The sequence below is a fragment of the Excalfactoria chinensis genome, chromosome 1 (assembly GCF_039878825.1).
Source record: "Excalfactoria chinensis isolate bCotChi1 chromosome 1, bCotChi1.hap2, whole genome shotgun sequence".
Classification (NCBI taxonomy): domain Eukaryota; kingdom Metazoa; phylum Chordata; class Aves; order Galliformes; family Phasianidae; genus Excalfactoria; species Excalfactoria chinensis.
Window position 1 is genome coordinate 104,326,615 of NC_092825.1, and position 26,330 is coordinate 104,352,944.

The 26,330-nt window shown below is 40.0% G+C and overlaps 1 protein-coding gene across 6 annotated transcripts in view; it reads right to left on the reverse strand.

The window, feature by feature from the left end:
* Positions 1-26,330, reverse strand: part of HSF2BP (heat shock transcription factor 2 binding protein) — a 99,749-nt gene that overhangs the window by 67,374 nt on the left and 6,045 nt on the right. For 3 of the 6 annotated variants that reach the window (XM_072343111.1, XM_072343129.1, XM_072343102.1), the window contains exons 3-7: positions 24,575-24,678; positions 20,613-20,762; positions 16,493-16,631; positions 14,185-14,302; positions 7,970-8,073 (exon numbers count right to left, since the gene is read on the reverse strand). In XM_072343111.1, the coding sequence (XP_072199212.1) occupies positions 7,970-8,073; positions 14,185-14,302; positions 16,493-16,631; positions 20,613-20,762; positions 24,575-24,678 (615 nt within the window). The other 3 variants (XM_072343120.1, XM_072343091.1, XM_072343081.1) reach the window with 3 other exon arrangements.

Below are 26,330 nucleotides of genomic sequence, written 5' to 3' on the forward strand. Positions count from 1 at the left end.
CAAAAAAAGGAAAAAAGTAGTACACTGCCATTTCTGACGACTCAACACACTGGCAGGGAATAACTGAAGTGTCATAATTTGCAGATGCCATTTGGTGCTGACTGGTTGGCTCCAGAAGGAACCTGACACAACAACTTTGCCCTCTTCAGCAGCTCGTACTCAACAGTGTTCGGGAGGAACAGACAACCAGAAACCTCGCTCTTATCTTTCAGATGTTGAAAAGGCTACAAATAAGGGAATTTATCAGCTCAGATTTACTCAGTCAGTAGCCAAGACATACCGTTGGGTGCAATCCAATTTAAGAGCACAACAAGCTCTATCCCATGACTAATTAGACTTAAGAAACAAACAGACCAACTAATCAAATCAGCAGTAAAACACAAGGCTTTTCTTTAATTTTTTTTACATAAGCCTTCAGATGCAACATTAATCTTTACAAAACCTTCTCAGTTAATGATGCATCAGCTTTTCAGTTTAAATCAGTCTCCTTGAAAGCGAAATTGGTACTGAAGATCGGCATTGTTGCATCACAGGAATTTACCAAGGAAGACCTTTGAGTGCCCTAAGCTAAGAAGACATAACAACTCCACTGTAATGAACACAAGATGCATTTATAATTACTCAAACATTAGAAGCATTATCTTTTCATTGTTCACAACAGTCCATTTGCATTTAGTTGCTTATAATTTTACCAAAGGCATCTCATAGAAAGCACCATTTTTACAGTTCCCTATTCTGTATATTCCAAATGAAAACGTATAATACAGTTTTATGGCTGAAGAAGTTATTTGTTCCATTTGCCATACATCATTCGTTGTTAGTGTGCCCAGTCTTCAGCCAGCCTTCAATAAAGCCATGTGCCGAAATTTGGGGAGAAAAAAGTTCAGATCACACTGCACATAAAATGACCACAGAGACCAAATTCTCACTGGAGCAGCATAAATGTGGTGCAGCAACAAGTCATGTTGTGCTGAATTGTAAGGAAAAGCGTTTGGTGGGCTGAGTCAAATTATTTTATTTGTCGGCTTATTTAATAACGACAACTATAACCTGGAAAGGGGTAAGGAGAATTACCCATTAAAGTATAAGGGAAAACGTAAAAGCATCCATGGGAGAAAATGGAATGAGATGGACAGTGAAAATGGCTATGACTTTAAGCATGGAACTGTCTGTTCAGATGGGAATAATAATCTGATGATACTGCAACTGCCCCAAACCAAACAACAGAACGCCTTTTCTGCTATTGTGTGCAAGAGTATCCTTAGTCATTGGGCACACCTAATAACTTCAGTCATTTGAGTAAGTATTAAAAAAAACCACCAAACAGCGATGATCAGTGCTGTACCACCACAGCAGCGGACATACTCATAGCACAGCTCCTGTTGCTGGTTCTTGGACTGAGGGCCTATGGAATCCCTTTCCATCATCAGCTCCAACAGTGGTAAAGAGGCATGACTTCTCACAGAGAAGCACTGCAACTCAGCCTCACAGACAGCAAGGCAACAACAATAAATCCTTCTGAAAAAAAACTGGGTGCAAGTTTTGGTTTTCTGATTCATGCTGACCTCATGAAAACATGACTAAAAGCTTCTTCCTTCCATTCCTTCCATTTCCATCTTCATGCCCACCAGTCTTTTTGTTGTTGTTGTTGTTTTTTAGTTCTTAATTTTATTTATGTGTTTATTTATGTATTAATTGCCTCCTTTATTTGTACTTCTTAGAATTATTCTGCATTTCTTCACAGGAAATAGCAGCAATAAAACACACACAAATAGGCTGAAAGAAGCTTTTGGGAGCAAAATCTATGTATCTCATTACAGTCTTCCTCTGTGAGAGATTATCCCTCCATAATAAAGACATTAATACTTGTAGTGACTTGCAATACTGCTGGGAAGCTTCATGTATGTAAGATCTTATATACCCCTGGATAAACAGTGCTTCATTATTAATGTTGTCAAATGCATCTACTTTACTACTATCTGCAAGAGTTTTAAAAGCTGTACAAAATAAAGAATTGATTAAGAACCAAGTGATAGCTGGGGAGATAATAAAGTCAGGACCTGTAGGAGATCAGGAAATGAACTCCAGCTTGACTAGCAACAATATTTTCCAATAAGTGAGGAGGTTCTAGGAAGAATCTTCAACAGAAGCCAGAGAAGCCCAACGGCTTGACTCACTTTAACAAGGAAGGAAATGATTCTGCACCAGAAGATGACATAATATGCACTTAACCTCCAGTTTCCACTGTTGTGCATATGTCGTGAGTTGCCTTGAATTAAATGAATACAGATGCCTCAGAATATAAATCCTTAAGATTACACACGATTTTGAGAATAGTACTACAGATAATCATGTTTTCTAAGAGGATTTTTTAGAATATCCCTAGAAATCTTACTCTTCCCTCCTCAACATCTTTGGAGGCTTTTTCTAAAACTCCTATCTAGAGAATAGTTACAAGAAATGTGAGGAATCTTCATTATTCAGCACTGTGTATTTCAATAGCTTCCAGATTTAGCCATTTCTACACTAGCTGAGTAACATCTTGTTTGTACAATATAAAAAAAAACAACAACAACAACAAAAAAACCAAACCAAAAAGCTTCGGCTGCAATCAAATCACTGCTTCATATCCTCCCAACAACTAGCACACGCATCTCCTGCACTAAAACTTCAGAACTACAGTCATTATTTCTGGGCAACAGGGTAAGAAATCAAGCTGCTTGCCTCAGTCGGGGATCACATGCGGAGCGTAAGCCTACCGCCATCACAAAGTGCTGATGCAATTTTAACAAGGTATTGAAGCTGCTGGAGTTTTGCTGACGTTCTGTGAGCTGCCAGCACCGCTGTTTGATGTCACTGGCTTTCAGTCACTGACAAAAGCAACTGATAACGTGGACAGATTTTAGTCACATCTGTCATTAGCACCATGCTCTCAGATGAACTGTTCCCTACAGCGGGATTTAAGTAATTGCATTACATCAATGCTAAACAGCTTATCTACAATTGGCTCTGAGCTGCATGAGCTCCATTTACACGTGCCCGTACCATTCCCTGGCCACCTGAGTGTAAGATTTATTACCAGCAAGCAGTTTACAGCTATGCCTATGTACGAGAGCAATATTTCAAAAGCTTCCCATTACTGCTGCTAATGTAATTCAATTCAATCACTGTCTGATTCTAGCATAAAGGGACAACCTCTCTCTTTCCTTTTTATGAACCTGTCAGACTGACTACGTTCACAGTGGGTCTAATAGAGAAAGATAGGGCCACAGCTAGTCCCATGTAAGATCTTTCCACAGTGCTAACACTGGTGGAGCTGAGCCAGTATCTGCAGCAGTGCGGAGTTTTCCGGACACTTTCATAATGCTGATCGGTCTGAGAGCCAAGAGGTGTTGCAACACAGACACTATGTGGGGAAGGAACAAGGAGAACATTGTGGCAGGAAAAAGAACGTCCCTGCTGTTGCAACTCCTATGGATGCAAATGCATTTTTGCCCTGCAAAACATTCTGCTCCCTGGCCAAGCAACTGCTTTCATGTTCACACACAGACTTCAGCTCAGCAGAAATCCCCGCTCCCCTACAGATACATGCTTGTCATACTTTCACCAGGGAATCCTTGAGGGAGACTATAGCAGCAAATGTAGACCCAGTTTGTCTGACTGCTACATAAAGGGCTGAGAGTGAAAAGGAACTCACACAGATGTGGCCCTGCAGCTGACAGACTCCTGAGTGAGCTGTTAGGTGCGTTCTGCAGCTTCAGTCAATCCTAATTTGGGCATCTGAGGACTCCCAAAATAGCTACTGAACAACAGCAGACCAAACCAGTGCTTTACAGTGACATATGCATTCATCAGAGTTTAAAGTTCCTTGTGTATATTCACAAAAGGAAAACCACTGCCAGTTGGGAGCGAGAACATCAGTTTGCACAGCTCTGATGTTACAAAGGAGGATCTAGTTGAAAAACTCCTCCTCAGATGGTAAGGACAGCCTCTCGGGGCTCAGCAAGAGCTCTACTTAGAGGAACAGCATTTGCTGCTTAGAGAAGAGCAGGGGAAAAGGGCAAGCTTTCAGTGAGACCTCCTCTAGCCACTCTCCCAGCTTCTCAGCTAGCAGTGCTTCAGAGACTTTCTGTGTCAGAGCCGACATCTTTCCATTCAAGAAAATGGATGCGTTCTTTAAGGACAAGTAGGGTAACCCTCTCCTAAAGACAGCGCAAAGAATATGAAACTGCTGAGAGTTTGAAAAACTGGTAACTGAGGTTTTGATTTACCAACCAAAATTTGTTTTAATACAGACACTGATTCATAAATAGCAGAGCTCTGTTTGTCCAGATGTCTTTTAAATAACATGCTGCCATGCATTTAACCTGAATTTCCAAAATTCTGACAGTTATAACCAATGCAAAAAGAAAAGAAAGGCTTTATAAGCCTTCAGGGTTAGTCATGAAAAGCAAATACTGAAGGTTGCAGGCAGCAAAATGAGAATGTGCTTCATATAGACGTTTATAACAGAGACTGTCATTTGCAAAGAATTTGGATAAACAAGGTTAGATTTCCGTATGGAACTGTGGTGGAGGAAACTGAAGGGAGAGATCTAAGATTAGTCATATGTCTCTTGTCTTTTGTTTAATGAAGTACCTGGAGCAATTTCCCAGCAAGGATGGGAAATGTCATTGACATAATCTCTCTGAATTCCTCTTCTCTTATACATCCAACAAGAACAAGAACTGCAATACATGGGGAAAAAATAATAAGGTAGATGCATAGTTCCAAAAAAAAAAAAAGAAGAAAAAAGTGAAGAGCCCAGACCAATTATCTCCAGCACTCATTTGTTTGTAGATGCTCTGTAAGGTTAAAAATGAAATACATAAATTCAGTCTTTACCGGTCACAACTGAGCTGACTCCAACATCTTCAAAAGATCCTTTGCAGGGAAAAGTCTCAGTCTACTCCTTTGAAAATGGCAGATTGAAAGTCTTAATGCATCTACAGAAGTAAAGCACCAGCAATAAAATACCGACAAATCTCAAGAGGATTTCTATCTGAAGTTATATAACTTCTCTTTCTACTGCTGAGGACAGAGCTTCCTGAAATCTGAAAGTTACATAAAACCTTTAGCCAAGATATCAACACAGGGACAGCAGATGGAGATGGAGAAAACTAAAGCTGCCTATATCCTCCAAGACAGCAACAACTGCTCTACACACAAATGGTGCTCCACAAGAAGAGAAACCTACTAATTCCACAAGCTGCTTCACAGACAGAAATCTGAGTCATCATCCACATATTTTTATGCTGGCATCAGGCTGGGAAGATACAGGTAGGAACAGGTGATAGCTATGCAAGAATACAACAGCTACATAGTTATGGGACTGTTTTTTTCAGTGATCACTGCTGCTTATTAATAAATGCCCCACCTTTCAGGCAGTACTTAGTAATGGGGCAAAGAAGAGGATGAGAACAGCCTATGTAATAGAGTGCTAAGGCTGCACAGTTCTGCATTACCTTCAGAAAGTGTGTCAAGCATTTGTTTTTCACCTGTTTTCAGTACAGCCTCCAGCAGAAGGAGCTATTAGGAATTCTTTTTAGTGCATGTGAAGACATTCCGGCTCATCCAAATTTTCTAAAGACAGCAGGACAGACAAAACCCCTTCGTTGTTAACATTCTTTCTCCACTAGGAATCATTACCAGGTTTGCCTCCATTCTCTTAGCATCCACATGTTCAGTGTTACAACATTCTTCAAAAAAGTCTACCAGACAAACAGAATCAAACCACTCTTTGCTTTAGATACGTACAAGGGAGAACAAAGAGAATCCAGTTATCATGTGCGTTCGCTCTCTTCTTCACTTAATGAGAAGGACATTCTTCCTCAGGGTACAAGAAGACTGGGAAGCGACTGAAAATTCTGAGAAAGAACTTGAGGGATTTATCTGTTGTATACAAGCAATTGGCCTTGATGTATAGTCTGAGATCACAGACACTTGTCAATTGGTGACAGCAAACAGGATGATTCTCTGAAACTTAAGAAAAAAGTCAGAGGATGCTTTCAGAGGACTCTCTTAGTGAGAGCACTGATAAAGGCTTAGAGATCTGTGGAAAGCTGAATCATCTCTCAAGCTTCAGCCAAAACAATCTTTGAAGAAGTTTCCTGTAGGACGGCAGCATATATGGGACACTCTGACAGCAAACCGTATTGCTCGGTTCTCTTGCGTGGAAAATAAATGTAAGACTTTACACTGTGGCAACTCCAGATGTTTATAATCTAATCCAGGCCAGCAGAAGGTGAAGATCCTGACTGCAGAAACAGTAGAGAAGCAAGCGTGTAAGAAAGCTACTGACTTCTAGAGAAGTTCAGAGGTTGATTAAACGTATAGAAAATGACAGCGATCTCATACTAAATGACCAGAACAAGACTGCATCTTGGATCCAACCACTCATCTGACATACAAACTAGTCAGCCATCTCCCTTGACAGTAAGCAGACTTCCTCTCAAGTCAAAAATCTGAACTAGCAGATGTGGGTTATCTGAGCATCTTCCTCCTTTGCTGTAGCTGGAGGAGTTTATTATCAAAACATAAGGGAATTAGCCATGCCCATCTTTTCCTTCCACAACCCAGCCCACACACGATTAACAGTATCAAAATGTAAAGTAGCCTTTCAATTTCCTATTGCCACTAACAGCAGTCAATTATTTATAACTGTGCCCTGTTTTATTCTCTTCCATGACCTGGGAGCCTCCTTCAAACAAAAGACTGCATCAAACAAGATCAGCTTCTTTATCTTATCACAAAATTTAGAAGGGCACACTTGGGAATTTAGACAAGGTTTTTGAAGTTTCCATTTGTTGTTTTCTGCTTGCCTGTTTGTTTTGCTAGAGCAAAGCTTATGTGTATTAGCCAGACATGAAGTAAAGGAAAAATCTGAACGAGCACATGTTCAGCTTCTACATACAGCAGAATGAAGGATGATACACGCAAATTATATACTCTCTGAGAACATAATTCTTCTCAAGTGACATTAAAAAGCTGTAAAAACAGGTGTTTTTCAACAGCGTTACAAGGATTACTTCATCTTCTGAGATCACAGAAGAGCCTATGGCAGTGCAAAGCTGTAAGTTCCTCAGTGAAAAGCACGGCTACCATCATTTTCCTTAAATTAGTTGAGAGAACTGTGGGAAATACAAACAACTTCCAGTTTACAAGCCCAAGTCAAAGCTTTTCAAAAACATCAATATGTTTATGTTCCTTGAAAAAGCAGATGCAACCTCTGCCACTTCAGCTACCTTCTGTATTTACTTCTTGTACTGCAGCAGGGTTTTGCACAGCAATGCGGAGTGCAAAGATGACCAACCCCTCTGATACTATGAAATGAACACCAAAAATATTCTCATGGACAAGCCACAGTAACCTCAGAAACCCAAGACAGCAAACTCTAGTTGCAGTTCACATGCAGGACACTGTCATGGCTCTGTAGTTACTGCACTCCTTACTGTCCCTTACGAGCAGTGCACACAGCTGCCAGCCAAGTTCCAATGCGTGCCAGTAACGTCAATCTCAGCTGGCTCCTACGCAGGGATTTGAGGCCGCTGAAAGAGCACTTCTCCCAAATGTCTCGGAACACTGTTACATTTTCCCTTGTTGTATTTCAGTGATCTCAGTTTCACCCAGGTTTTAAAGTTGGTATACAGAAATGCAGGTGGCTTTTCTAAATGCACTTCAAAACATCTCACCGTTCTTTCTTTTTAATATCATCCATAAATTTTATATTAATGGAGTATTACATACAGTACCAAAAAGGTTGTGGGAAATGCACACTTCCTCCCTTTATTTGTCTTTGTTGTTTACTTGTAATCTGACAAAAGCTTTACACAATCAGGTTATGGACATAAATTTCTGCTTTGTATTTGCAATATTCCCACAATCTACAATCCCCGAAGCCACAATTTACAAGGTTCTTAGAGCAACTTACCATTCAAGAGCCACCAAAGCAAAGGAATAAAACCTGGACTTTCACTGATGTACTTCAAGCCTTTCAAGTTGATACTCACATTGTAAAGTGACATGAGCATTAGCCTAAAATTGAAAGGAAAAAGAAGTGATTTTTTTATTTCTTTGCATCTTTTGTCATCTCTTGCTTCTTATGCCCATCATGTATTGATGCTGAAGTGTCACCTCATCATTTATACTTTGAGAACAGAAACAAGTCTCAAATGCTGTCTAAACAATGTTGTGCAAAACCTTGTTTCTACAGTAGGATCACATATATCACTCCTGTAGAAAAATACACCACTGAAAGGTTTATTAAACTCCGTGAGATGCCTTACATGAAACATACAAAAGCAGAATTTGGCTTTACACGCCCATACAATCTATACAACAGGTTCATAGTGATAATCTGTGATGGGCACAAGATGATTTCAGATCTGCTGCTTGTTCTGACAAGTAAAAGGGCCAACAGGAAACACAAAAAAAAAGGCTGTAGGTTGAATATTAGAAACAATGTCAAAGGATGCGCTCCACTGGTTGTGCAACGCAGGCTCTATGTACGCCAATCCTTCGGTCAGCTGAAACAGACTTTGGCTTAGACCATCCTCTCTGAAGTATTATCCTATTTCTACAGCTGATGAGAACAGATGCAATACATAGCTAATGCACAGCAAGAACCAGTGCATTCTCTCTCCTCTTACAGGAAAGTGACTACACCTACTGAGGCATTTAAAAGAAGGGGGCAGGCTTGAAGTATAAAAAAGGGAAGCACAACTAGTCACAGGCTTAGCATACTTCTTCCTAAGCTGGACTGCTGCTTTCTGCCACAGGTGAAGGGCAGCGTGATTACAGAATCACAAACACAGAAGCACAGAATGGCTTGGCTTGGAAAGGACCTCAAAGATCATCCAAACCCCCCTGCTGTACACAGGGTTACCAACCACAAGAACAGGTAGCCCAAGGCCTTATCCAACCAGACATGCTGGCCTGTAAATGGAAACCCTGCTGTGAAAAAACAACACTGCTCATCTCTTTAAATGTCATCGCAGGCTTTTCTATTTATTCTGCCTTCGGGAATCCTGATTGATTGGGTTCAGTTCACAAGTGGAAAGACATCTGGCTTTTTTTTTTTTTTGGTTTGTTTTAAGTCAACAGAACCAGACTTCAATTTGGCCATAAACTGTGCTCTTAGCATAAATCAACATAGGATAGCACAGGCCAAATGCTTCTCTCACCCACACCTCTTCAAAACTTGTTTCCAAATAACACTTGGGAAACCTCAAAGCCTTTTTTTTTTTTCCTAGAAGATCATTTCTTTTCGCCTTTTATTACGGTCATTCAGGTTGACAAAGAACCCATATGTTGTCTTCTGGGATAAGAAAGGCCGCCTATGGTCTTGCAGCTAAAAAGAATTTACTTAATTGAGAACTGAAAAAAAAACCAACATGACACCTTTGACAAATTGACACCAAAACTGCTGCTCTTTACGGTCACACTGCACTTCGGTGTGTAAACCACACAATGAAAACACACATCATTTACGTCAGCTACATTTTCAAAAGCTCCCCAAAACTGTTTTTCCTAATTTATAGGTCCCCTAAATAAGGATGTGTGTTAGTCATCTCTTGGGGCTGCATAGAAAACGAGCTACATATTATTATTATTACTCTCAGCTTTTCTACAGAGAGAAAACCAGATGGCTTCCAACTAAGTTACTGCAAACATGAGAGGCTTCAGTATGATCAGGAACTTGATCAATCTGAAAACCATCAAGAAAGGGGGGGCTGACTACAGGTACCAATCACCTCGGCCTCAGCTACATCAGTGCTGATGTAATGCTGTGAGACACAGGATGCTACACAAAGAAACGGCATCTTTGCCAGTTTGTGCAGATAAAGTTCCTAGGCCAGAATGTAGTTTTAGCTGCTTTAGAGTGTTGGACAAATGTGGTACCCTGAGGCTCCAAATGCATCTCTACTTTCCAGCGCTAGCAACTACTAACACTCAAGGCAGAGGATTTTGTTGACAGTAAACCTCCTGCAGCTTCTGCTGAACTAGGTTTTGTTTTCAAATGCTTGATGCAGACGCATCCTATTTATTTTCCAAAGATGGCAACAAGCAAGTCAGTGTTCTGGACAGTGAAAAGGGAAGATGAACAAACGCAGCTCCTGTAACATTTACAGAACACAAGATGATACCCACTCAGAACATAGTGCTGGATCTCATGCAAAACAACTGTAGGGAAACAGGAGCAGGTAGGAATTCTCTGCTCTGTTCTGGGATCAGCTTGGCTGTTGCTGTCTCTCATGACTGTGATAAAGCTGCCTGTTATCCAACTGGCACCATTTCCAAACAAGAGGGAAATAACATTACTCCTAACAGCCTTCACACCTCACATCCCATTCTTAAGTGAATGTGGCTTAAGTTAATCTGCCATCAGCAGAGTTTCCAACAGTCTCCACGCATATCTTCATACAGCAGGAAAGGAAAGCAACACAACTCAGTTTAGTCTGCAGTGGAAGATAAGCTACATTAACTGCTGCACTGCTACGGGTTTGATCACTTAGGCTCTTAAGTAGTTAGAAACAAGAGCAATAGATTATTAAATCTACTGCATCAGTGGCCATCAGTAAGCAGTGAGAGGTGCTGTGGAATTGAATTTGCAGCCATAAAGCCCACACGCTCCTTTTCATATGGCTCCTGCAGCTCTTAATGCAATCCAGAATCCAAGCCCTGACAAAGGAGCACAGTTGTAATTACATCTAATCAGCCAGAATTAAAATGATCAAAAAAACAATACCTCACAATGGAAAGTGCTAATATTTCTCGACAATTTCTTTCATCATTAATCTGTTTGACATTTACAGTTAGAAATAAAGTGACGTAAAGAGATACTGCCATGTTTGTATTTTTCTTTTACTTGTTTGCTACGTGCAGACAAAAGAGACTGAGTGGTGGTGGTGACCCAGGGAAGCACTGTGGTTTGCAGTGTCACAACAGGACCTAACCCATCCCACTAACCAGCTGTAAGGGCCTGTAGTAGCATATTATTACTAATTAAACATATATGAGCACAACATAGAAACTTTTCCAGGCCCTTCATACTAGTTCCATCACTAGTGCTTGCACATTTTATTAAGTACTTTTTGTAATCTGTATTTTTATTGAAGGAAACCTGACACACAGCATGATTTCACAGACTGTATTTTCTGCTTTTTGTCAGCGTGGAGGGTTTTTTAGCTATGTGCCTCGTAGTCTTCATGTTTAGGCAATTCCAAAACGATTAACACTGTGTACTACTGTACCTGCCACTGCTTTAAAATCTACAGCTAAAACCACAGTGAAGGCCCTTTTCTTTTGCTTAACAGATGGGATTAATACATAAAGTGAAATATTCTTAGTGGCTCCTTTCAAGTGCTACGTGAGCAAAGCTGAAGATTCCTATCAATTTAATTATAGACATAAACAATTGTGTAAATGCTTGCTGACCACCTAATAATTACTAATGTTGATCAGAGCCTGCAGCAACGCCATCTAAAATCTTTCACACCACCGCTATTTCAGAAAGGCAAAAAAAAGGTCATGAGATTTCAGTGCTAGCACTCACATTGAAGCTTTAGTTATATGGATAGAACAGCATTGCTAGAATAAATGGAAACTCTTCCTGTAAATGTTTTATTTATACATTTTTAGAACAACAAGAAGACCAAAAACCCTCACAGGATTGCTAGAACTAAAAGAGGGAAAGAAGAGAACTCCTCTTTCCAGTTTACTTGGGTGTTCAATTCTTCTGTGTGCAGAGTTAGTCACAGTCTCCCCCGATTTGTCACACAGTAAAGAAAAATACTTTTGAAAATAGAAGCTAGAAAAGAATTTTAAAGCAGAGAAACTGAGCAAAGGACAAACACATCCCTGAAAATATGAAGCCACATTTTGTCTTTTATTGCTTAAATGTTAAGTAGTGATTTCTTCCCATGTAATGCAGGGGTGACATTTTGAGAGAAATACACTGCCTTTCCAAAACGATGGACACCTTCATCCATGAGACAGAGCTGTAAAAATGTGTCTGTATCTCTATATAGAATCAGAGATTCACCAAGGTTGGAGAAGACCTTCAAGATCATCCAGTCCAACCATCCACCTACCACCAATATTTCCCAACGAAACCACGTACCTCAGTACATCATCTAAACGTTTCTTGTGCAAACTCAATTTATTATACCAAGAGGCTCTACTGAATCCCTAACTGCTTCATGGCATTTATAATGTGTATCTTATTTGTATTTCACATGTACCATATTTGTGCTGCTGTGCGGCCACAATTCACAGCAGCACATGCAGTTCTTCTGACAGATTTTGAAATGCAATTAAAACAAAACACCATTTCAAAAGGAGGGCCTTCAAATCCAATTGCATTATCAAACTACATTAATACAACCTGAAATGTTCAAAAATCACGTATCTTACCCCACAGCTTCTAATTTCTTAAAATCTTGGGTATGTTTAGGAACAATTTTCCTCCTCCCCATAAAAGAAAATCCTTTTTTATTTTTTTTTGTAGTTGGCATGCATGCTTTCAACCAGTGCAGGTCCTGTCTTAGTATTTTTCCCTAAATACACAAAGGCATGAACTATCTTCTCTTTCTCAAGCTGAATCTTTTAGTTGGGACCTCACACAAAAACACTGCTGCAAATGTTAACTAGCTTGTTTTGAGGCTGACCTTCAAGACTGATGCTTGGGAAACACAGGAAATGACAGACCCCCAAAGCATCTAACTACTGCATACAGCACAGGCTGTTCAGCTTCCTTTTCACTACCCAGCAGGTAAGGGCAAAAATCTTCAGACGGCAGCTCATTCACTCCAAACTTGGGCTGAATGAGCCTACTTATAGCTCCATCTCTTTGCATTGAAGGTAGGAAGAAGAAGAGAAAGCCACCAGATACTTGACCACCAGCTTTCAGATAGCTGAGGTTAGGCAAGATAAAACCTATCCAAATTTAGGACCAAGCCTGATTTCATACTCATCACGTATAAGCTGTTTAAGTACGTGCATAGAGACACAACTGGGTTATTGTGGGCTGACAAGGTTGCTGTTTGTCAGCTGAACTGTGATAGCTAACTTGTGCATGAATTCATAGCATGTGCTCCCTGTCCAGCTATAAAAACAAAACCACACACATTGGCTTAAACCATCTTCAAGAACAAATTAACCACATAAAGTTCTTTACTGTGAGAGTGGTGAGGTGCTGAAACAGGCTGCTCAGAGAGGTTGTGGATGCCCCATCCCTGGAGGTGTTCAAGGCCAGGTTGGATGGGGCCCTGCACAGCCTGGTCTAGTGTTAAATGGGGTGGTTGGTGGCCCTGCATGTGGCAGGAGGTTGGAGATTCATGATCTTTGAGGTCCCTTCCAACCTGGGCTGCTCTGTGATTCTATGACATGTATTGGGCTAATGTGCACTGTGTAGCAAAAAAATAAGTACTTGATAAGCTGTGGTAATTTGCTTGCTAAAGTCATATATTCTCAGCTTTAAAAAGTGTGAGAAAGAGACACAGCGAACATCTTTCTTAGTTTCTCCACCACTTTTCAAGTACAACTTTTCCAGTTGCTGACAGGTGTAACATAGGCTTTTCTTTCAACCCTCTGTCATGAAGTCCCTTTACAGGCAGCACCAATTACAAGTGCAATTGCACAGTGCCTCTGGCTACTACGGTAGCATTAAGTAATCCAATTCTGGCAGATTTGAAATGTAATTAAAACAAAACACCATTTCAAAAGGAGAGCCTTCCAATCCAACAGAGCACTTTTTTCACTTGTAGCATGCAGTGTTTTGCAGAAAGAATTCTTCATAGTGGAAGAGAACGAAAACAAATCCACATTTCCCACAGTTATCTCTATTTTAAAGCTTGACCTCACACTTTCCTTATCTGACCCTCAAACTATGAGCCCCTCCTAAGGCAGATGGGCAGTATTACAGTGCTTAAGAGATTTTCAAAGGGACACAAAACATGGATAGAGCTACCCTTGCAGGTGAATCTAGTGTATTTGCAAGGAATGCTTCTATGGAAAGTTTTCCAACCGTTACGCCTTGCCTCCAGGAAAGGAAACAATGGGAACGTGGTAACACTGCTGTTAATCACTGATCTACATTGAAAGGGAATGCTTTTCATGTGAAAGGAAAAAAAAAAGCCATCATACACTTTAAACTTCGTACAGAGTCCCGGCTTCATCTCTCCCAGGAGGTGCATCATTGTGTCCAATAGGTCACGACTTGAACTAACCAAGAACTCACGGCCACATGCCAGTGCAGCCACATCTGTGAGAGAACACAAAATATCACCATAAAATTCATGTTTCAAACAAAAGTTCATGATAATTACCAGAACAAGTAAAAAAATGTCAGCTGTGATGAATGAGCTATTGTATGTGTATAAGCGTGAAACTACATCCATCATCAGAGCAAATACTGAAGCAGCAAATGATACTGATCAAACTCCCTCATAATGCTACTTTGATAATTCAAATACTTATTCAGAGTGGCCAGCGTCCTAGCAATAACACAGTGCATAATGAAACAAAAGGTTGGATTCAAGCAATTCTAACATCTGCAAATAACGTGGGAATGAAGCAAAACTGATCATCATAGGTTCTGATTTGCAGAAACGGGATTGCAGATTGTTTTACACTCACTCAATCCAATACGCTTGGCACGTTACACAACTGAAACGCTTGTGAACATCTACTCAGAGTTCTTTTCCTAATTCTCTGCAGGCGCTACATTATTCATGCACAAACCAAATGGCAAAAACATTTCCAGTGACTACTGCTCTAAAACAGATTTTCCTCAAATATTTTCCCTTATGCTAGTCCTGTAACTCAGGAAATCCTTATGTGCAAGACATCTTCCAGCAACCTGGACTTTCAAGCCTCCTCCAAATGAGTGAAGTACCATGAATGTAATGAGTGACAAAACTCAGCTCCCGGCCTCCCACTCAGGGCAAATTTTGGGATGTGCTGCATGACAAAGTTCCTCCATGTACCCTCAGTTCTTCTCTATCATTAATGTCTTTTTGTTGCTGTTTTTTTGTTGTTGTTGTTTTGTTTTTGTTTTTTTTTCAGTTTAAAAGGCCTTTTAAACTCAGAAATAAGCAGATGTTCAAAGGATACAGCACATAATTAAGGATTGGTACCATAACGTGTGCTCAAGCCGGGCTGTGTTAAGACTGAACACAGGTGCTCAAGCCGGGCTGTGTTAAGACTGAACACAGAACTTCTGTTCTGTTGTTCTCTGACGTCTGAATACTTGGCACTTTGTGACCAGCTATCCTTCTCCAACGCAATACTAGGAGGATTACACTTGTACCTTCTACATCATTTGTATGTCTGTGTCCTTTATCATACTTAAGTTTCAGCAACCCCGTTCCTAAATTACAGAGGAAAGTCTTGGCATCACTTAATTCAGTGGAAAAAATCAGCTTCAGTGAGGCAAGACTTCGTTCCACCACGCTGATTCCCCCTCAGGCAGAACACCATCATCCTCCCCCACATGAAACATTTTGTTTGTTCTGACTTTACTTTTGCTATGCTTCTATTTTCTTTTTTTTCTTTTTCTTTTTCTTTTTTGGTGAAGCTATTGGAGAGAACTGGATCCAACCGTTACTTGGTACAGTGGCATAATGTGCCACATAACCATTTCTTATTTCTTTAAAGGGCGCACCACCACCTAAAATCACATGTTGAGAAAATCCACTAGTGAAAGATTCACTTGTACAAACAGCCATTGTTTCACCTATCTTGCATCACATCATTAACTAATAACATTTTGACAGCTGCACTGCTTCACAAAAATGCAGCTGACATATCATCCCCATCTCTAACAGTCAGCCTTTGCCACGTCAAGGGCAGCCATACTGAGACAGATCTGTGTCTTCCTTTGGTTCTGTGATTCCTATTTTCTACCTCTAAAAAAAGATGTTTAGTGTTGAAGTAATGTTTTTTTTTCTCTTAGGATCATGGAATTGGGGATTTAGAAGACAGAGAAGATGGAGTCCACCCGACAACAAAATTCTTACACCAATTACATCTTCAAAATGCTGAACACATACCTTGAGATGATTGCATCATCTGCAGCTGGAACATCTCAAAGATGTGAGCATTATCTGTGATTCAGACAGTACGCTGCTTGACATTTACAAAGCAAGGTGAGTGCAGATGACTAGTAAGAGAGTACTTGCTTTACTTCAGATTGACCAGAAGTACTAAGAAATTTCAGAACGGAACAAATTTTACACATCACATCCTTAACTATGTTACAGAAAGTTCAATTCCTCACAGAATTGCCAAATTACAAATCTGCTAGAACTTTAGAAGACTAGGAGTCACCCAAGATACCAGCATTGACTAAACACTTGACTTCAGAAAGCTGTAATTGTTGCACTACATGCAGAGCAATGAAGAAATTCCCAGTGCACATGGAATGCTATTTTGAGAGAGAACGTTAACTTACTTGTTACAATCCCTGCCAACGCTAACACAAACTGATTTTCATCAGAATCCAAATCCTGCTGTTTCATGTCTTCGCTTAATGACTTCACAAAGCTCTCCATAGTCTGTGCGGTGATAGTAAAAAACTTTGCTGCCTTGCTCTGTAAGCATGGAGGAGAAAAAAAGATTATCCACACTACAGTGACTATGATTATTAGATGCTACCATAAACCTGGACAAACTGCAAAGTTATTAAAGCATCCAGTCACCTCATAAAACAGCATAAAGTAAAAAGTAAACACTAAGTGACATGTTTCATTCTCTAATATTTGGAACCATTATCTCAGAAGAATAAGGGAAACTACTCAGTGCTACATTTATAAAGCTCTATTGTTGCATAATTATCTCCTAAACTCTAAATAATATATATGTATATAAATATATATGTATCAAACAATATGCATATCTTCAAAACCGAGACCATCATCTTTGCTTTTCAGTAGCAAGGCATTCACCTCAACTACAGCCACTTCTGCCAAAACTCTATCTAGCTGACAACTGGACAGCTGCCTAACTTATATGACTTGTTATGAACTTCCTAAGAATACCAATGAAATGCTCAGAGAAGTAGGACTGGATTGGATCCTAATGAAAGGATTCACGTATTGCTCAACATAAGAGGAAGATCAACTTGCTGGGCAGTTCCTTTCAATAGGAAATAGAGGTCTCCTCTGGGTCGCAGGTCAAATTTAAGTCAATGTCACATAGGAAAGACAGTCATACCAGAATGAGTAAACAGAAGCACAGCCTTTAATTATGTTATGCAATCTCCTCTACCCAGCACAAGATCTCAGCTAGAATACTGCTCCGATTGGGGGTATCTCAGTTGAAGAATCAAATCATCCAGCATGAAGCTCGGGGCAGATCAAAGAGCATGGTCAGAAGTGCAGGCAGAACCCACTGAGAGCAACTGAAAGAACGGCTTCTTCTTATTAATAAATGCTGACCTGTAAAACATTGCTGAAGCACTATTTCCCACAGAGGATTCTGTTTTTTCGATCAAAATAGCATAACAGAAAGCGCAGGTTTCCTGGTGTGCTTAATAACTTTGCGAGTCATTTCATGAGAACTGAAACCTCGTCACTTCCTGCAGCAAACCAGCAGAAAAGCCAAACAGCTCAAGAAAGTGCCTACAATTCCCATCACTTTGTGACATTGCTGAACTCTACTCGTTTTGCAAAGTGACTGAAATATTCAGTATTTTATCACAACTACCATCTTCACAATACTTCAAACCCATCAATACCATTCATTTATTTCACCATCGATTACATGTTTTGGGAGGGATGCAGCATGGTTTGTTGTGTGACTCCAACAGGGAGGCGTAGAAAGCACGGTGAGTCAATGCTCTTCCTTCACATATGAAACTGAAGTCCCAGAATAGGATTGAAGGGGTTACAGGGAAAGAGAAAGGGAAAAAAAGTACACTTCTGCTTGCACCAGATGTACTTTATATACATGCACGGGTAATGTTCCTCAGAGATGGTCATTTCAACATAAGCAGTGACTGTAGTTTAAGCAATAAAGGATACAAGAGAAAACGAAGGAAGAAAACTTAGTACTACAGACTAATGTAAGCTGTTATTAAAAAAAAAGTGTATCCATACAAGAATGCTATGCAAGAGTAATACCAAAAGAGTGCTAAGGAAACCAGAATCCAGCCAGAACTATTAGTCAGTTCCTTGAGGTGCCACTGGTGTCCTTGCTGCTGAGTCTTCTTTTCAAACAACCATTATTTCACTAGTGGTGAGGCCTCAGATGAGGAAGCAGAGATCAGTCAAGTTTATAAATAGGGAACATGACATACTCTGTGCAGCCACTAATTAGCTTGACAGTGTTTTCATGGAACTGAAGAATCTCTCACCCACAGACATTGAGATAAGGACAGCTCTGAGAGCAGCCATTAAAGTGCTTGAGCTGAAATGGGGCAGTGAGCCCTTTGCATTCCATGTAACTCCTCAATGAAAACATCGGTTAACATACAAAAGTGCTACCATAAAACACAGAGCAGTTTTTCACCATCATGGGTAACTAACTGTAGTAGCAGATCACCTTGTAGTATCCAAAATGTCTTATGTTGAAGTAATCCTTGATGTTATTCTGTAATTAAACCTTCAGCTTCTGTTACCACATTAGAGCCCTGTGATGCGAATACCCATCTGAAGCTTTTTCAAAGACACCTAAAACAACCTCATGGAAGTTAATGTACTTTGTCCTTGGCACACGCAAGTGTACTTGAATACTGTTTGTCATGCTGCTTCTCCGGATGTTTCTCTAGGTTCCTTATGGAAATGTTAAGCATCAGCAGAAACGCTAGGCACTTCTCTCCCACTGCCTTGCAAACTATTCATGTTACACTTGAAATCTGCTGCTCAAGTTTTGACTTGCCCAACACGCATCGACATGAATGCTTTATTAGTCACAAATATCATATCAGTCAATCTACATTACAGAGCTATATAAAAGAACTACTTCTATATCCGTGCAATGATTGAAAAAGCTGAGCATTGTTCCCTAAGGCATAAAGTTATTTTGAATTGATGCCACCCTTCCCCACACAGTTAAATATGAGCAATAGTTTGAAAGCACTCTTCATGTACTCATACATTTCTGTAGTTCATAGCATCTTCCCCTGAGAAGGTACTACAAGCTGCACAGCTTGTCCAAAAATAACCCAAACCAAAAACTTTGTATGACAATTCTCCATCCTCTTTTAATAACCTGACTCACTGCCAGTTGTAATCTGTGGTTGATACAATGCCATGCAATCCCTTTATGTAACTCACAGTAGTCTTGTTGCAAGTCTTCCTTATCATTTTATGTGCACCACTGCAAGAAAATTATGCCCATAAATGTTTCTATGACCCTTACCAGAAATGCAGCAGTTCAGTGGGCTCTAATGATTGCTAGGAATTTCAAATGAACTTAGAAATAAAAGAACTGCATCTTCATAGTTCGGCTTTTTACACAAATGGTCAGTGTATCAATTCAGCTTTTTACTTAATGCTATTTGATTTTTCTATTTAAGACTGTTTTCAACAAAGCTTCTACTAACTTTCCTCTCATCTTGTAGAAGGTGACTATACACAGTACTGCTCATGTTTTGTTTGTGGGAAGTGTGCCCTTTCAATATCATTTCACAAGTCAAACAACAATGGCTGGTCGCTAAATGATTATCTGCTCTTACAGTTATAAACTGTCCTGAAAATACAGAATGTGGTTTTACACCGGTCTTATAGCTATGGGTGAGCTTTGTAGTACCTGCCCGTCTATCAGCTTTTTGTATTTTGGATCTTAAATGACCAAAAGGTATCACTGAAAGGTATCATGCTGCTGAAAAACCAGAAGAAAGTGTGACATCAGTTTACAGCTTCAATACAACTCCCTCTCATGTCAGCTTTGAGAAGATCAAAATTCTATTTTTTATCAGGCTTGTTCATTTGATTCCTCCTAATTCCATCAGCTGCAGTGAAATTACACTAGTTCTAATATTAACACTGTCTACAGTTGATGGGTTTTTGCGTGGGTTTTGTTGTTTGCTGGTTTGGGTTGTTGTTTTTTGTTGCTGTTGTTTTTAGTAAGCTACCTGCTCATGTTTAACACTGAACATTTATTAGGAACCACTAAATTTGAAACAGCTATGTCCTCTGAACTTCCAGGACTCACACAAATATTAAGGCAGCATAAAGACTGTACTGGGGTAAGGATCCAAAGGAGTAGAGAACTGAGGAATGTGTCCTCCTTTCATGGAAATAGCTCCTCCAAACTTTCTGCTGGCATGGGAATTGTTGCTTGATAACGTTATGCTAGCTGTAGCCTTGCTTCCACTTTAACCATGTGTGGCAGACAACAGGTAACCCTTACTCGCCAACATAAAATAATTGCTGGATAGCATTTAATATCTCCTGATCTTCTTAAAAGAACACGGATGTTTCCTAAAGAATATTCACATCAGGAAACATCTCTGTTGTCCAATTTATTTCTGAAATATATTCTTATGTTAAAATGTGTAACAAAACAAGGTACTTATTTTAAATATCTACCAGCATTACCACCAGTAAGTATTCACCTGCCATACTTACTCCTCCTAGAATGGTTTTAACAGCCTCCTCATTGTTAGATACACCCCACAACAAGGTGCAGACAGCTGCACCCATTTCTGTGCAATACTCTGCTTGCTGCAGGAGCTGCTGCTTGGCCTCACGCAGGTGCTGCCGGAGGTCTAGTTTCTCCTGAAATGACACAAAGAAATTTGGGTTGCATTTCATGTCAGCCCAGATGTTTCTAGGCTACAGGATTCAATAAGAAACGCCACAGTCACATACATGGAAGGGTGTGTGTGGGGAGGGAATATGGGGGTGGGGGCAAATTCACTGCACTGAATATGAACTTTCTCCCCTGAGCTACATCCAAGTAGTAAACATATCACTTAAGCTGACAGTAACCAGAAGCCCGTCCACAAGGGCAAGCCAAGTGACCCATCGAGACTGAGCGGCACCTAGAGAAGTCTGATAAGAAAGTCTACTCATCCTAAGCAAATAGCTGTGTATCTCAGAGAGAGAAGAGATTTCAGCATCAGAAGTCAGCCTTCCCAGCCACTTCACAAAAGATACCAGGAACATCTTACAGGAAGGGAGGGTTCTTCAAAATGGGCTGCCTTCATTATTGTGGGAAAACTGTTGGCTATCCTTCTTGGTTCTTCCAACTTCTTTCAACTGGCATATTCCTGAGAAGCAGTGGCAAAATAAGAGTTCCTAGAAAAACAAGCCTGAAGTTTGAAGTGCCTTTCATACTTCGGACCAGAAAAGCCCATACTCCATTGTGTATCCAACAGCTGAGTGAGGTGCTTTAGTGGTCCTCGCCCTGGGGCTGAAGAAAGAGCAATTCAACACAGCCAGGACTCAGCCTCAATCTTTCCAGTAAGAGAGGAAGCTTGCCAAAAGGTGTAACAAGATTATGTATGATTCTACGTCTCATTGGCTTCCCACAAACTGCCACAGGTATAGCAAAACTGCTGCATTTCTCAGTTTCAAGCCAGTGCAGACAGTTAGATGGAGGCTGGGATACCACTGTCTGCTAGCTGGGTGGGAACTCCCTGGTCATGCTGAGGGGTGGTATTAGTGCTGCAGGGAAATACTGGGGCCTGACAAGAAAACTGATATTAACTCAGGGATTAAGAGAGAGAAGCACAGACAATCTAATGACAAAATAACAGAAGGATCTTGCTCTGCCCATTTGGGGGTATGTGATCTTCAGACTCAGCACAGAAAACGTTCTCCTCAGCCCACTCTTCCCTGTTTATCTGCTTATTGGGATGAAGTCTGGGGAATGAGAAGGCATCTTTTCAATGTCAATTTGCAAAGTAAGTAAATGCAACGCAACCTTCAAGCATATATTTTTCATTGAGACTTTAAAATACATACCTTGCCATTTTAGAGGTTCACTTCAATATTTTGCTTTCACTTTGGAAAGAATAGAAAGGCAAAGTCGCCCAAAAATTGATGTAACGTAGAATCAACCAGTACAAGGTTGTTTGTCTGCTCATCATCAATCACCTGCCTAGCCCCCGTATCATATCTGACAGCCAGAACTGAGCTGCTTTGTCATGCTGCTAACGGAACACATGGGGAAGGATTTGGAATGTTCAAATGAAATCTATCAAGCAGAATGACACGTCTATTTTCTTTCCATATTTTCTCTCACCTTATGGTTTAATATATGCGAAAGACTGAACTTTGCTGCATGAAGTGTCATGAAAATGGTCTCATTTCTTAATTCTCTGATCATTTTCAGGTGAGTTAGCCAAATTTTATCTTTTACATAACTCACTGCCAGAATTATCGGCTATTCTGCCACCATGTGCATCAACAAAATGCCCACAAGCATCTTTCTGTCTGTTTCCTATACTGCCCCTGATTTTTTCTTTTTCCCCCTGTACTGTCCATAGATAAATGTATATTTTAATGTGTCTTATTGGCTTTTTGCATGGGGATGCTAATCCTAAACAGCAAGACAAAGCTCTGCCATACCACATAGCTAGATCCCCCAACTAGGATGCAGAGCCACAAGAAACACCACATTTGGGCATAGGTAAGAACAGCATCAGATCAAAGGAACGAAGCAAAGAAAACAAAACGGAACATTCAGGAGCCAGGAAGATAAATGGAGCCTGAAAGCAAACAACCTGGAAGAGAGACACTACTGAGAGTTCACACCACGAAGCAACCACTGCGTTATGCAACACCACCACCTTCAGGAAATGGTCAAGGCACAGGAACACAGTAGTGCTTAAGCACTTAACTACAAAGAGACAGAGGAGGCATTAGCCAATAGGAACGTGCACGCTTCAGGTTTTGTTCAGGTTCAGGAAGCAATGCAATTCCCTTATTAGTGATGCAGCACCGCAAAGCAGTTTTGCAAAACAGAACTCTGATTTGTGGTCCCCTAAGCAAGGGACACTACTCAGCCAGAAAAGGCATTTTTATCGTTTCTTTCATTTCCTTTTCCTTCAGAAAATAAATATGTAAAAAATAATTCTGGAACTATATGCAAGGACACTTAGAAGAGCAAGCAAATGAAAAATGCCATGCCAAGTCATTAACAGGAAAAAATACAAACAGACATGTATACACCATCTTCTTTCATCCCAAATGCTAAAGGACTTCACAATATACATAAGCACTATCCACTCAAATGCAGAATCACCGAATCATTGAATGGCCTGGGTTGAAAAGGACCACAATGATCATCCTGTTTCAACCCTCCTGCTATGTGCAGGGTCACCAACCACCAGACCAGGCTGCCCAGAGCCACATCCAGCCTGGCCTTGAATGCCTCCAGGGATGGGGCATACACTTTTGTGACAACCAACAGGAGCCATTCAGGCAACTGGTGTACACTGCACAACAGCAAAGATACAAAGAGCTTTGATCAGGAACACAAAAACACCAACAATTCTTAGTTAACTACCCGTGCTTTAACTCAAAGTTTCATCCAAAAGAAATCACTAACCTAAGTCACTTTCCATTCATTTTTTTAAATATTACTGTGTACAAAAGGTGGGCCCCACTTTATTAGTATCTAAGGCAACAATGCTATTAAATCTTACTGAGATTTTGACCTGGATGTATAAACAACTAAGCACAGCAAAACTGCAACAGCTATCACAGCAGACAGAAAAGTACCCAGACAGACAGCTATTCCATCATGTGAGCTGTCAGCCAGACAGCTACTACATTCATATTAAACTTCACACCAGAATGACTTGTCCACACAGACATGTCCTAAAACTCCAAGTCCCAAGTTTTCACTTATTTATAACTTCTGTAGACTTATCTGTCTTTGTACAACTCTCCACCTGGCAGATCCTAACTGCAGAACCCCAGCAAAATGTGCTTCTGCTAAGCTGACACTTCCAAGGAAGGGAGCAAATAATCACCTGATTCACAACTGTCTCTCAAAAATTAATCACTAGTCTATGTAATCTTCTATGAAGTCTTTTGGATTCTAATAAGATCTGAGAGATTGTGGTCTTCATTATTCTTGCATTGTTAAGAATTTCCCTCTAGTAAACACAATCACTAAACACGGTACTGATATAGCAAAAGCAGCTCTGTAATTCTGTCTCAACTCACAGCTGTATGTGGCAACTGGCTCAGTAGGTGCATTGCAAAAGAACCTAAAACTAACCATAGGTACACAGCTTCAAGCAATCCAAAGGAGAAGCCAGCATCATTTTGCACATTGTGTTGCTTACATTATCTTCTGTTTTCCTCTCTGATAATATGTTACGGTTGTACTGAATTGAAAATAATGGATTTTGTCAAGTACCTTTTCAATGCCATCTACACACAAGGCTGTACTTCAGTATGTCACTATATACTTATAAAAAGTTAATGGCTGATTTTAACACTACAAAAACCTGAAAGAGCCTGTTTTCCAAGCTGAGAATGTTTTTTGTGACACGAACATGGGAAATTATTTGCTCCCACTTTCTTTCTCTAAACCTATGCATACAAATCTCACTATCTGACGGCAAATATACCTTCTTCTCCCTCATGCAATCTGCCTGGGCTGCTTCCAGGCGGGCTCTGAAGTGCTCACAATCCATTTTCAGCTGCTCTATTTCCTCCTCCTTTTTCTCCAAGCCTGTGACAGAATAAATCAGATAAATGAAATAATAAGTTACAGCCAACTGGTTTGCACTAAAGAAAAATGAATCCGCTAAGCACAGTATTTATGAGACACGTTGAACATCTGCTTGTGTTAGACCACCTCCTAGTGGGCAAACCGCTATTTAGCAATTTGCCACGTTTTAACAGGACTTAAACGACAATAAAAAAAAACCACCAACCCTGAATGTATGGTGCTTCTGATTTAAAACAGGGAAAGTCTGGGAATATCCCTGTTTGTTCAGGGACGTTGTGGATGCCCCATCCCTGGAGGCATTCAAGGCCAGGCTGGATGTGGCTCTGGGCAGCCTGGTCTGGTGGTTGGCGACCCTGCACATAGCAGGAGGGTTGAAACAGGATGATCATTGTGGTCCTTTTCAACCCAGGCCATTCTGTGATTCTATGAATAAATAGTGTGTGCTGATAAGATACTATGCTGGAATTGAGCACCCCAGGGATTTCTTAAAATGTACCCGGTGTTCTATTTTGTTTTCTGTCTGCAGACTTCAGAATTCAGGAACTACAGTGAAAATCAAAGAAAAAGAACACTGAAGTCATTCAAAAGTGATTGTTTCAATATGCAACAGACAAATTGTGTGGATAACAGAAATTTTATGCAACTACTTCAAATATTTTACATTAACGTTCATAATGCATTATAAGCCATTTAAACAGTGCCAGTGATAACCCATTTTACCAGTGACTCCCTTAAATTCAGTCTGATTTGTCACACCATATAATACACACATATTTCATGCTGCAATTCAGGTGCTTTACTTCAGTGGCTGTAAATCAAGTTTCAAATATTACATTATTTTTTACATTACTTTAATAATGTATTTTTAAATAATTCAATATTATCAAAATATCAATAATTAGATAACAATGCAATAATAATTACATTATTATATTACAAATATTACAAGATCCTGATGTCTGATTAAGGAAAAAAATATCACTTTGAAGGACTTTTTTTTCGAACAATGATTGTGCTTATATATACTATATATATATATATATATATATGCTTACTATATAGATATATAAAAGTATATATATACTTACTATACATATACACAAAACAAAGGAAAAGAAAGGAAATACATGGATGTGATTTCAAAAAGTCACAGCCAAACATTATCTACTCTGAATTTTAAAAGCTATAAAATAAGTTATGCACCACTTGAAGCACCACATCCTTGATTGTGAATGTTGCTTATGGTTTAGCACACTCCATATGCTTCCCCACACACAGCATCAGTATTTCTGAATGTATTTATCCAGTAACACATGGGATCACACCATTGTATGGGAAATTGGTAATCACAGCCTGAACCTCTGATTAATCAGCTGAGGCAAGTGTTGGGTCAGCTGTGGGAGCACAGGTGAGAGTAATTTAGCTGTGCTCCCAGAAGGGGTGGAGCTCGACTCCATCTCCTCTAGACCTCATTTAAGGGCTGACCACCACTAAGGCAGCATCTCTTGGAGATTGCCTCAGCATTTCCCACTGAAGGTATCCATATTGGTGAGTCTTTCCTTATAAATAACCTTTTGAATACCTGTTACCATCTTTGTATCATTCCACCTTACACACCATAAAAAGATACCACAAAGCTTAAAAATAACATT